This window comes from Cloeon dipterum, chromosome 1, assembly GCF_949628265.1.
Source record: "Cloeon dipterum chromosome 1, ieCloDipt1.1, whole genome shotgun sequence".
Taxonomy (NCBI): Eukaryota; Metazoa; Arthropoda; class Insecta; order Ephemeroptera; family Baetidae; genus Cloeon; species Cloeon dipterum.
Genome location: NC_088786.1, coordinates 27,005,928 through 27,018,155, shown reverse-complemented (window position 1 = coordinate 27,018,155; position 12,228 = coordinate 27,005,928). Strand labels below are relative to the sequence as shown.

Below are 12,228 nucleotides of genomic sequence, written 5' to 3'. Positions count from 1 at the left end.
AAGTCATAGTTTCTGATAATTTTGATAAAAAAAACAGACATTATGGGATACCTACCAAATAATTATTTAATTTGCTAAAATATTGATGATTCAGGAAAAATGTTCTGTTGTTGAGAGCTTTGCTCATTTGCGGCCTATTCGCTGCTTTTGAATTCATTTCACGCCTTAGCGGTGTTATGAGGATATATTGAATTGATTTCTGATAAAGGTTTGTCAATAGTACTCAGAACCTCTTTGCACAGAAAAAAATAGACGCTTAAGGTCTACTTCCTTTTATAAAAAGATAGAGGAACAGTAAGTACGTCAACAGCAGTCGTTAAATAATCAATTAATTAGTTAATTTACCGTAGAACCTGCATAGAATTGTGGCAGTTCGCACTCTCGCTATCTTTAAGTAGTTTTAAGGACAACTTGCAACACTTTCATTCCCGCTCTAAAAGAGCTATAACAAATTACAAAAATCTCTTTTGTTTTGCCAGACAGAACATTAATAAATTAATTTGCCAAAAGGCAGATGTTTGTCAAAGATTTTACAACTCTGTAGGTTGTTTTGTAAACACAGAGAAGAAAGGCAATCAATTACCGTTAACTATCATAATTAAGAGTTAAACACGACGTATTTATTTTCCCAGCTCTTAAAACAGCGAAAGTGTTTTGCATAGATCGATCCGTAGGGTTCTCGGAAGCAATTTCATTTCTGTTTGCTCATTGCGCACTCTTGAATACATTTTTGACACTTGATGCAAATTTACGCAAGGCGTGTGTGCGTGACAGCGTGCGTGAGCGCGCGCGCCGAGCTATCCAAGCACTCTCGTCGGCGCTGGCTACGCGGGCGGAGGAGGAGAAGGGCCCCCAGTTATCTTACGCGCAGCATTGGAGGGGCGGTAAGGCCAGGTGAAGCTGCTTTCATTTCGTTCTTTTGTTGGCAGCCTCTAAGGCAGTCACTTTTAGAGAGTAAGTTCAAAATCTAATTTTTAAGACAAGACAGCTTCTGCATTAACCCCTGGACTGCTGGCAATTTCTTCCACTGCAACGATGACAGCGACCTTTCGGCACTGATTTCTCCCATCAAATCCCAGGACACCCTGTGACCATTTTGAAAGTGAGTTTCATAAAAATTGAGAGCGTTTTTACAACTCTCATGCATGCCGATCGACTAACCCGATCAGAAAATTCACTTTCTTTTTGCGCGCATCCAGAGTGGAGCGCGGATTTTCTGTGTGTATATAGTCCAGCGTGAAGTTTTTAATCAGCGCCGAGATAATAGTTTGGAAACTTTCATAAAACGTGAAATTCACCACGCCGTCGAGCGTGGAGCAGTTCACTCTATAATAACCAGTGTACGTCTAATTGAATTTAAAAATGAAAAGTCGGAGCAGCACTCGATTGTGGTAGAACGAGTTTCTTGCCGTTGTTGTTTCTCTGGTATTTCTTGGGCTGCTGCGGAATATTAATAATACGCGTCGGGGCTCAACCTCTGGGCCCCTTTTCGGCGCCAAAGTGATTGACGCTGTCGCCGAGCCGATAGTACAGAGATGGATTGCACCAGTTTCCAAATATAGAGAACGCCATATAAAAATGGTGAAAATTAAATTGTACACACATCCTCACTGCAAATGTTTTCGTGTACTCGCCGCAATGCTATGCTGTGTGCAACCGCTCTTTTTGCGTCGATACTGAATGAAAAAACGGAAATAAATTGTGCAAAATTGCGATTGTTGGACGAAACCGCGAGCGGAGACACGTGCGTGAAAAGTGCTCACCGAAGCAGATAAATGAATAGCGCACTTGAAAGGAATGTTGAATAGAATGCCCGCTCTGTATACCGCAACTGGAACGATGAAAAAAAAGAAAAGGCGAGGAAATTTCTCGCGAAAGCAATATTCATGATTCATAAAATTATTTAACTCTCGACACAAATACAATTTACATAACTCGCGGCGCCTTCCTCACAATAATTGGCAATTGCGTGTGAGTGAGTCGCTGTTTGTGTGTTGGGCGAAAGGCGATTTTTTGGCGTTTATATATTCTCTCCTTTACTTGGCGGAGGCAATTCATGCGCGCGCGGCAAAACAATGCCAAGCCATAAATTTCCCATAAATCGATCCAGTTGCGTAAATTCTTTCCTGTTTGAGAAGGAATTGACCGATTTTTCATGAAAACTTTTGAGGTCAGTGCAAAATTATTGTATCGTTGCAATTGTTGAGAAAATTCCAGATTACTTCCTGCATTTCTTCTTTGCTAGCATCTCAGCTCACGATTTCGAAACTAGAATTAATCTCCGACGAAACTTAATGTCGAATAATGATGAAATGGAATTGATTATTTTACAAGTGCAGCGACAAAGCGGCGCGCCAACGTCAGCACACGCTTTTGACGTGCTTGAAGTTGCTGACACGCAAAAATCAACAAAGAGAGCATTTATAGCAGAGTGCAGTTAATCCTTTGTTGGTGTTCATACCTGCAAGGCGTAATAGGATACACCATTTCCTATCTTTATCCCATTACATCTGCACGAGAGTATTAAAAGTCGGTGGAAAATCAACACTATAGCCGTGTGTAGAGTATATCATCAGAAGTGTCAAAGCATTAAAAGATGTTTCGGCTAATGGAAGTTATTTTTGCTTTTAAGCTCTTGAATTCTCCTATTTAAATGAATGAATGCGTTAGAAATATAATCATAATTTGTTTTCTTTCGTGCGAGGGAATAGAATATACTTTTGGTCGAGGATTGATTTAATTTTTAATCATTTTTAACAATAATCGTTTCTCATGTTCTAGAGTGTGGTCTGCAGTGACTGATGATACAATGCAACCTTTCCTCTTCTTCCTCTCAGGTGAGACGATGCCATTTATTTACCCCTTGCTGCTGACTAGGATGATTTCGAAATTTAAATTGTGAAATGCCCATAACCCGAGCATTGCTTGGAATTTCTTCATTTTGCGACCAATAATTTCCGCTTAACAAGAATTCAACCTTGCAAGCGTTGAGACAGTTGAGAGTGCTCTTGCTGCTCTCTCACACTCACGTTAGACACGTCACTTACAAAGACCAAACCCTTTTGCATCGAAAGTCAAGTTTCAGCCGCTGCAAAGGAATGCTTCCAAGAGCAACGATTTCTGCTCGCGTGCTGAAAAATTAACGCGCGCGACAGCGAACTGGCGAGGCGTTTTTCAACCAAATCCGATATCCTTGAACTCTCGCGTATATTTATGTATATTAGAGCTCTCAACTGCCTTGGGCGGTATCCGCGAAATATATGATATCAATTGGCGCCTCTTGGCTTAATTTACTGCCTGAGCGCAAAAGATCCAATATTTTGATCAGTTTTATGGGCGGCTATTTAACGCTGGAATTAAATCAACACATGGTTTCCGTCCTGAATTAGAATTGCAAATTATGCGGGTAGATCAGGAATTAAGAAGCATCCAGACTTTCGTGCAGACACGTCAATTAATCGTTATTTCGCCTGATTGTTTTGCAACCATCTGTGGCCTTTCAGTGGAAAAGATTTAAAACCGCTGCGCCTCAAAATGTCTTCAACGTGGTGGTACCATAAAAAGAATTCACGTTCACTTCTTGCCCGGGTTAGAAAGAAAAAACCGCCGAAAGTGTGCATCACGCGTCCTACTTGTTAATGCCACGATATAACGTGTCAACAATTCATTAACGAGCCAGCCAAACAAAAAACGCATTGTCTTCCTTTTAATTGCGCCCACCGTCACAATACATCGAGAGCGCCGACATTGACCTCCCTGAGCAGCCTACATCCAAAAATTTCGTTTCTTGTCTCGCTGTTTAATATTCATGGAAAGCGACTATTTCGAATCGGAAGCATGTGACCACACGCGGTAGGACGATGAAGAAAACGAGGAACCCGGACGAGGAACCCACAAGCAAAATGTAAATGACACGGGCGAGGACCGAGATGCTGAGTGCGCAGGATAAAATAAGTCAGCCTTGAGAGCAAGCCAGGTCGCTCACACTCCTGGTCCAATAACTGCTAGTCATATTCCGAGCTAATTTTTGCGTGTCGCCTTGCTTTGTGTTTGAGCAGTGGAATCTCATCTGTGCAAACTGCGCCTCATCCTTGTTCTCTCTCATTGTCAGCAGACGTAGTATCTCTTTTCATGCGCGGTACGCGCTGTGCGAAAAATCACCCGATCGAATTTCACCAGCTAGCGAGAGCTCATCTCTTGCGGGTAATAATTAGAAAGGCTCGGGTGAAATTGTCTTTGACAACGTGAATATATTATATCAGATCGTCGCATTTTAATTTCTAGTTGAAAATCAGCCAAGAGCCCGCCGTCGCGGTGACCGGTCCAAGCGCGTGCGAAATTGTTGTAGGTGGCCGAAAATTGGCACAGTCACGCCTTTACTCGCGGTTCCCTCGGTCTAGATTCGACGGTGCGCGGAATACGCCCGGCGCGTTTGATTCATGTTTCGTCTCGCTCTGTTGTGGAATGGTGCGATTTGAATGCAAACTACGTCGTGCGCGAACGCGGAAACTTTTTTTCGTTTCTCACCATCAAGTTCCGCAAATAGCATACACTCCCGCCTAGCATAATGAGCATAATTTCCAGCTTTCCATCATCAAGTTATCACGTCTCGCGATCTGGATTTTCTATTCTGTGAAACAACTTTTCATAAAGTTGTTGTAATTGTACACTTGAATGGTTATCGGCCAGATCGCCGGCGCTACTTCAATGTCCCTGAGACAAAGGATTCTGCCGAAGTGCGCAGAAATTTCTCTTATTAATTATTTCGTATTGCGATTTTCCCCGCGAACGATCGTTACAAAACAAAATCCCATTTCACGCTCCAATACGAGTTTCATCTGCTGTTACAAGATTGAGCATCCACGTCCTGTGCCATAGTGTATAATTTTCTGATATTGATTTATGCCATCCAATCATATTATTTACATGCATGTACGCCTCGCGGAACGAGTAGATATTAATTAATACGTTTCGAATAATGGCCGCAGAGGCTTACGAGCTCGGATAAGGTTGCCTGACGCAACAAATGGCCGCTGAAATTTACGTTGCTGGTTCATGGTTAGGCAATTGGGTTATCTAATTTCGAGAGTAGCCACACCAATTGTCCGCAATTCCCTTCGAGCCGCCGCCGCCACCGCCAACGCTGACGGTCAAAATCGCTAACAAGGAATTTGCATTCCGCGCTCACATTTTCTGGGTCGCTCCCTAAAGGTTCGTTCGTTAAAATTTAATTTAACAGCACTTAAGTGCGACAGGTGCAAAAGCGTGGACTGCAATAATAAACTTTCGAGCAGGCGAGCAGCAGGCACAATAACAGAGCGATTTGCATATCTTTATCAAACAATTTATGCCGTGTAGCCATTAAAAGTCGCAAGATGGTCCGACTCGCTTCGGATTGTTCAGTGGTCAGCGCTCTCGCATTTCAAGTTTAGCCGAAGAACACGACTTTACATGATGAAAGTCAATCACTTTAGGATAGCGTCGTCTGCGAGAGGGTTAGCAATCTTCCATTTTTTCTCTCTCAGTCTCTCTCTCAAGCCGGTTGGAATTTTTATTTGGGTGCCACGCCCTGCAACCAAGACAACTGTAGCGAGCGGCGTTCAATGTCGGGGCTGAAATTAAAAATAAAGTGCAGCAGAGGCAAGGACGCGCCAAGGCATTGATTCTTTTTCTCTGACCACGCCCGAGCGCTGCCTGCACTTTCTCTGTTAGCACTCGTTGGCAACAATCGACGGCCAGCAGTCCACTGTTGCACTCACTTTTTGCACGCAATACCTAGCTGATAGTATTATATCAACTTTTTACCCAAGTCTCGGCCGCCGCGACTCAACGTAATAATTTCGGGAGGAATCGAAAGTGCGCGGTGGATCTCTCCGCGCGAGAGAGCAATATAAGCGAGGAGGTGGCGGTGGGAATAGAGTCAGTCCGTCCACCTTCTAAACACACATTTGTACAGCACACACAGTCCGTGTGTTTCGGAATACATATATTCCAGGCGTGATTAAATCTCACGACCTTTCGAGCCTCACGAGTGGGGGGCAGTGAGGGTGGGCAAAAACATTCCAGCCGAGCAAAAAGCTGCGTCCATTGCATCATTCCCATTTGAAAAGGGATTTCAAGCCACGGCTAGCTTGACTTTTTCTCAATTTTTCCCATTCCATATTTATGCAGACGCACGATTAATGGCCTCATTATGTGGCGAGCTCTGCTGATAGCGATCGCCGTTTATTCCTAATAATAATAAACTGATTAGATTGACGTCCTAGTCGCCAGCAATAATTACTAGACCGGCGTGGCATTACCAAATTTGGCTTGTGGGCTCACCCAGGCGCAGGTCGTCGCCGCTTGGATTTGTCTCTAGCCTCGACCTTCAAACAGGCAAAGCACTAACAAACACGTTACGTTTTAGAGATTGTATTGAGTTTCTTGTAAAAAGATCCACTGAAGCAAAACTTCCTTGCGTGACACAAAAAAGCTGTCTATACTCGGTAGCAGCGGAAGGTGTAAACCAAAAGATGCTTCTAGATAATTCATGACACAGCCTAAATGACTTTTAGCAATAAACGTACGCACGTTGAATCAGAATGTTAGTCAGCGCTCCATATGTGTTCACTAGGTATGGGAGACAGGATACGAGTCGTAAAAAACCAAATCAAGTTTATTTCTCGTTAATTGGCAAGTTTTCATACACCGCAGCTTTTGCGAATAGATTAAAAAGGGAGTTAAGCTTGCCAGAATTTCTTCACTTCTTTGAACAGCCTTCTAACTGGAGAAATTATAGAAAATTTATATTCTGGTCGCAAGTAATAAAAAATATTAGGTAATTGAAGGGGCCGGGAATAAAAATAATATTATAATGTTATTAGCTAAAATAATCTCGCTCCTATGCAGTCAAATTTAACATAAAATAATTTTATTTTCAGTTTTGGTTTTCTGGGGAAGAGCTGGTAGGGTGTTGGCAGCTCCTGGAGTAAGTGAATCACTTTCCTCACGTTTCAAGTTTTGCATTTCCACCCTTTTTTCGCAGTACCTAGACTTCGACAATTTGCCGGAGACCGGGTTTTCATGCGAGGGCAAAGTGATTGGAGGTTATTATGCGGACATCGAGACTGGTTGTCAGATGTTCCACGTCTGCACGGTGGGCCAGAAGGGCGAAATAATGGACATCAAGTTCCTCTGCCTCAACGGCACCGTCTTCGATCAGGAGACAAGGGTATGCGAGCGCGTTGACGAAGTCGACTGCAGCAAAACTGAGGGTTTCTATGATCTCAACCTTGAACTCTATGGAGCCCATGGTTTTGGGTACGTTCTTTCGTTTCTTTACCTTTCCTTTTTTGTAAATACATTTAAAGCACTTAATAGGAAATTCGTAATTTAAATTGCACTGATTTTTCAGTTGAATAGCGAGCAAATAATTATTAAAATTGTTGCTCGCCGTTAAAGTGATCCTTAAAATCATATATTTCATATTTATCAAAGGTCTCTCAGCACTAGCCTAAGTTGTGATTGACAGCAAGGATAATTTAAAAGCTTGATATATTATATATTTATTATTTTTTAGTAAACTTACCACTTTCTGCGGCACAGCGAGAACGCGGAAGCTGTGCCACTCAATATTTAGCGCCGCGGTCCATATTATACTGCTCCTCTTTCCGTTTGTGGCTCGTTAGCCTCGCTCGGCAGGTGTCTGCATTAAAACGAGGAAAATTTTCCGCCTGGCTGACGTAGAAGCTCTTGTAGCGTGAGATTTTGTGTGCACTAAGTGGCCAAATGAGTGAATATTTGGTTCGTCACATTGGAATGCGCCTTTCAGTCTTGACCAATGTGATCACGAGATGAATCTGTGTTTGCAGCAGTGAATGTTGTGCGAAAGAGTGGATGTCTGCTGTGGAGAACAACGAGATTTCCAGTCAACGGTATTTGTATACAAAAAGAACTTAAAATTTCACACTGAAACATATTGGAGGGGGCGAATTCTTCAACTGGGCTTTCATTTTTCCTCGTCCAAAACGAATAAAAAAATATATTTATATTGCCTGAATGAACTGCATGTGTGGGAGCGGATGTGCCTAGTTTTAAGTTTCTTTCGCTGAAGACATCATTTGGATCACTAATTTTAAATTATGTGTCATTTTCAGTTGCATCAGAGAGCATGCTAGCTTTTACACAAATACATTCACAAAATGGGATATGGCACGGGTCATCAAATTTGGTCTGATATTCCTGTTGTACACTTTCGCGCGCCATGAGAAATCGAGTTCCTATAGCTTTGAAGCTGCTTCAAGATAATCGCAATCAGACCAACCATCCATCTCAAATTATACGTGTCATGGTTCCAGCAACTCTTCAAATCCTTTCATTTTCACAAACATAGTAACGAATTTTACAATTTCGTACCGGAGCTAACAATTTCACCAAATTCCTGCACGCAAGTGGAGCGAGATGAAATTAACTTTAGAAATTCTTTAGCATCCTCGAAGAAGATTCCGACGACGATGAAGTTGACCACCGCCCGATGACGATTCAAGCGTCCTCGACGACCACCACAACGAGCACCACCACAACCACGTCAACGACGACCACTACCACCACTCCTCGACCCACTCAGTCCTTCCCGTCAAGCTCTCCTAGTGCCGTCGCCCTCCTTGCCATACACAATTCTTTCTCAGGCGTGCGTCCTGTGTCCGGTGAGCTGCGGCCGTTGGCCACCGAACTGCAGCCGCCGACGCCACCGACGTACACGCTGCGGCAACAGCATCACCCCCACGGTGTCGCTCACACTTTCTTCAGCAACACGCCACGACCCTTCCAGTTCTTTGGACGTGCTTTGCAGCCTGCTAAAACCACAAGTGCTTCTGTAGTTGTGGTCTCAAGGTGAGGAAAATGATTATTAGTAATAAAAAATTAAGTGGCAAATTTTTCCAAAATAAAAGGAAATTATGCGATTTACGTAAAAAATACGATAAAATTGGTTTGGGGTATTTTTTTTCAGTTCGTCTATGACCCAGTCAGTGTCGAGGGTTCACAAAACCACAACCCCCGAACCACCACAAGCTGAAACAGAGCCGCCCTCAGCTCTTGGCGCAGACTATGACTCAATCAAGTCATTCTATGAAGATGTGCCGAGGGAAGTGAAGAAATCCTCACTTTCCGTTTCCATGAGCTCTTCTAGCTCAATCACACCAATTTTTGGTGAGTACTCTGCGCACTTCATTTTAGACGGTGCAAAAATGGGTAAATGTTTCAGCTTCCCATCACCATCACAATCCTATTGGAAGGCCCAAGAGGCAACTGCGGCAAGGAAGAAGGAGAGCGCAAAATGTGCGAAATGCTGCAGTGCACGCGGAAGTGGCTGAAACAACAACCGAGGCTCCTCAAACGTCATCAACAACAACCGCGCAGCCTCTTCCTGAAACTAGTTTCAAGTGCATTGACAAGACACCTGGGGGCTACTATGCGGATACTGAGGTTGACTGCAGAATTTTCCACATTTGTGTTCTTGGAAGACACAACAAGTAGGAATTTTAATTCGCAGTTTTTTTGTTATTTAATTAAATCATATTTCTGCGCAGAATTAATGACTACAAATTTGTCTGCGGAGTCGGCACCAAATTTGATCAGCAGAGCAGGACTTGCATCGCGGAGGATTTGGTTCACTGCCAGCTCTCGCCTAAGCTCTTCCATTTGAATGATCACTTTTTGCCACCTAAAGGTAGCATAAAATCATAATTGATCTTAACTCATTTTAACCATTATATCCTGATTACCCAGATGAGCCAAGGATAGCTGGTGTTGCTGGATTTGAATCCAAGAAAATTAGAGCAAAACGAGCGACGAAAGGTAAGCAAAAATGGACCATTAAAACCATCGCGAAACTGATTCTACGCTAGCACGTATAGTGTCAAAATAATTCCGCAGGAATGAAATTCCTTGAAACACTAAAGTTTTTTTAACTGACATATTTGTAATATTATGTTCGAAAAGTTTTGTAAACCATCTACTTTCTAAACTAAGGCACAGAAAATTAATTCTTTTGGGCAAAAATCCTGTTAGATTTTTAAAACACGACATTAGGCCAGTTATTAAAATTGCCCGTCATTTAGAGAGTAGCAGAGAAACAATATGACTTACAAATTCTAACTGTGTTAAAATTCTCTTGTTCTTCTCTTCATAGCCTTTTTTAGTCGAGGTTTAATTTAATCAAATTTTTTTTAATAAAAAATCAATGTTAAATGTTTAAAAATGACATTTCAGCAAATATTTTAAAATTTTCCAATTAAGGTCTACACATTTGATTCAAGACTTCATGGGCTCAGCAATTTTCTTTATTTTTGTTTAAAGATAGTTGAATTGACAGAAATTGTGTCAATGTACAATTATATGTGATAAAAATAACAATTTTTATGGAACATAACTGCTAAGAATATAACAATTGATCTCAATTTTCTGCTTAAGGTCCTCCCAACTACTCACTGAGTACTTTGCCGTCGACTTCGCGGCAGTTCCAGTGCCCTGACGAGGATGGTCTCTACGCAGACCCCGCATCCTCGTGCCAGGCATACCACCAGTGCACATCTCGCCATCACTCGCTGCACATTTGTCCACACAAGAGTGTCTTCAACGAGGCGCTTGGTGTGTGCGACCAGTGGGAGAACGTGGACTGCAACCTCTACTCAGATGGCTTTCACGAGAGCACTCGGACGAAGCGGGCCGCGCCCAACACGTGCGAGGACAGCAGCCACCCAGCAGGCACGCCGATCGCGGACGAGGCGTCCAACTGCAGGAGCTACCACATTTGTGTTTACAGAACTGAAGCTGCAGGCCAGCTTGTCCAGCTCAAGCTCAAATGTCCTGCCGGCAAGGTAATGCACCCCAAGCTCAAGAGATGTGTCAAGGGAAACACCTGCCAAGATGCCATTCGCCAAAAGACCTTCCCCGCCAAGAAATCGATATACAAAAAGGAACAGTTCACAATTCAAAAATAATCCGCCTGGTGATTTTAACAAAAGGGAAGCGCTAGTGCGTTTCATACAACAAATGAGGCTGTTAAATGGAGGCAGGGTTGACCTCCATTCTCTATGACAATCAATTGACACCATTGCATCAATTTGAATAGCGGCTCTCTTGAATTCGGTTTATAATTATTTATTTTCATATGAACGCCTGCGTTGAAAAACAACACGCTATTCTTTCAAATCATCCCTCGGTAAATTATTTTCATTTTATTATAAAAATATCTTGAAGACGAAGGTAAATCAAAAGCACATGCGACAAAAATTGATTACGAAATCGAAGTTTAAAGTAAAAGCGGATTGTATTCGTTATGAACTAAAAATCATAAATACGTTTTGATTATTTAGGGTTATTTGGGTTATTAAATAAAAATTATTTTGTGTAATCAGTACATGTTTGACAAAAAATAAATCTTATATTGAAAGTTTAGATTTATGTTGAAAAATTTCCCCATATTTTGACCGACTTAATCAATCGCACACGCACTTAGGCCGCAAGCATATTTTGCAAAATTTCAATCGTGTCCCACCGAATATGCGCACAAATGCAATGCTAAATTAATGAATGTCTTTTGCAAAATACAAAACGTATAGCAAACCGTTTAAATCGGAGAACATGTGCAACTCGAATGTGTGGCGTGTAAGCGAAAATTATATCATGCAGTCCTGGTTGGTTATGAGCTGACACCTTGCTTCGTAAGCAGTTTGGCATTTGAGTCACTCCTGGCTGAAATTTTGTTACTAACACGGTCGTAATACAGGCAAGCATTCCTAGAACAATAGATTTCAGTTTTTTATTAGCTTTTTGTTCTTTGATGCTGGGTCGATGGCCCTTTTCTGGAAAACTGCAAAGCCTCTTTACTTCTTGTGGTTTTTGCTTGGCAGCCGTCTCGCTGCCCCATGTTGCGCTTCTAAGTCGGTCGGCCGCCAATCAAAGACGGCCAACGAGCTTTTCCGAAAAGGGCTTTAAATTACTGTGAATTTTGATTCTGAGGGAATTTAAAACATTTCCTTCAATTTTCAAAGTTTTTCCCGTTATGATACTCTAACATTTTTAGACGCATTTTCTTAGATCAGATCTTATTTTACACTAGATAATCCAGAGAGATTGTAATTTATATAGCGAGTTGCTTTTGATGTATCAATAAATTTCTAAAAAAATGAAATAAAAATTATGCAGTCATATCTTTAAAGTGTGATGTTTTTCATTTTACTC

General features: G+C 42.0%; 2 protein-coding genes across 3 annotated transcripts in view; one reads left to right on the top strand and one right to left on the bottom strand.

The window, feature by feature from the left end:
* LOC135941576 (uncharacterized) overlaps window positions 1-12,228 on the bottom strand; it is a 160,067-nt gene that overhangs the window by 56,296 nt on the left and 91,543 nt on the right. The gene's annotated exons all lie outside the window — the stretch shown is intronic.
* LOC135947721 (uncharacterized) lies at window positions 896-12,205 on the top strand. 2 transcript variants are annotated; one of them, XM_065496644.1, is made up of 11 exons: window positions 896-1,102; window positions 2,782-2,837; window positions 6,924-6,970; window positions 7,028-7,302; window positions 7,854-7,916; window positions 8,470-8,874; window positions 8,993-9,192; window positions 9,248-9,515; window positions 9,573-9,712; window positions 9,772-9,840; window positions 10,456-12,205. In XM_065496644.1, exons 2-11 carry the CDS (start codon window positions 2,810-2,812, stop codon window positions 10,983-10,985), a joined length of 2,025 nt encoding a protein of 674 aa, XP_065352716.1. In that variant the 5' UTR covers window positions 896-1,102; window positions 2,782-2,809; the 3' UTR covers window positions 10,986-12,205. The 2 variants fall into 2 exon arrangements, with proteins under 2 accessions (XP_065352716.1, XP_065352717.1); XM_065496645.1 differs by lacking the exon at window positions 7,854-7,916 and having other exon boundaries at window positions 897-1,102.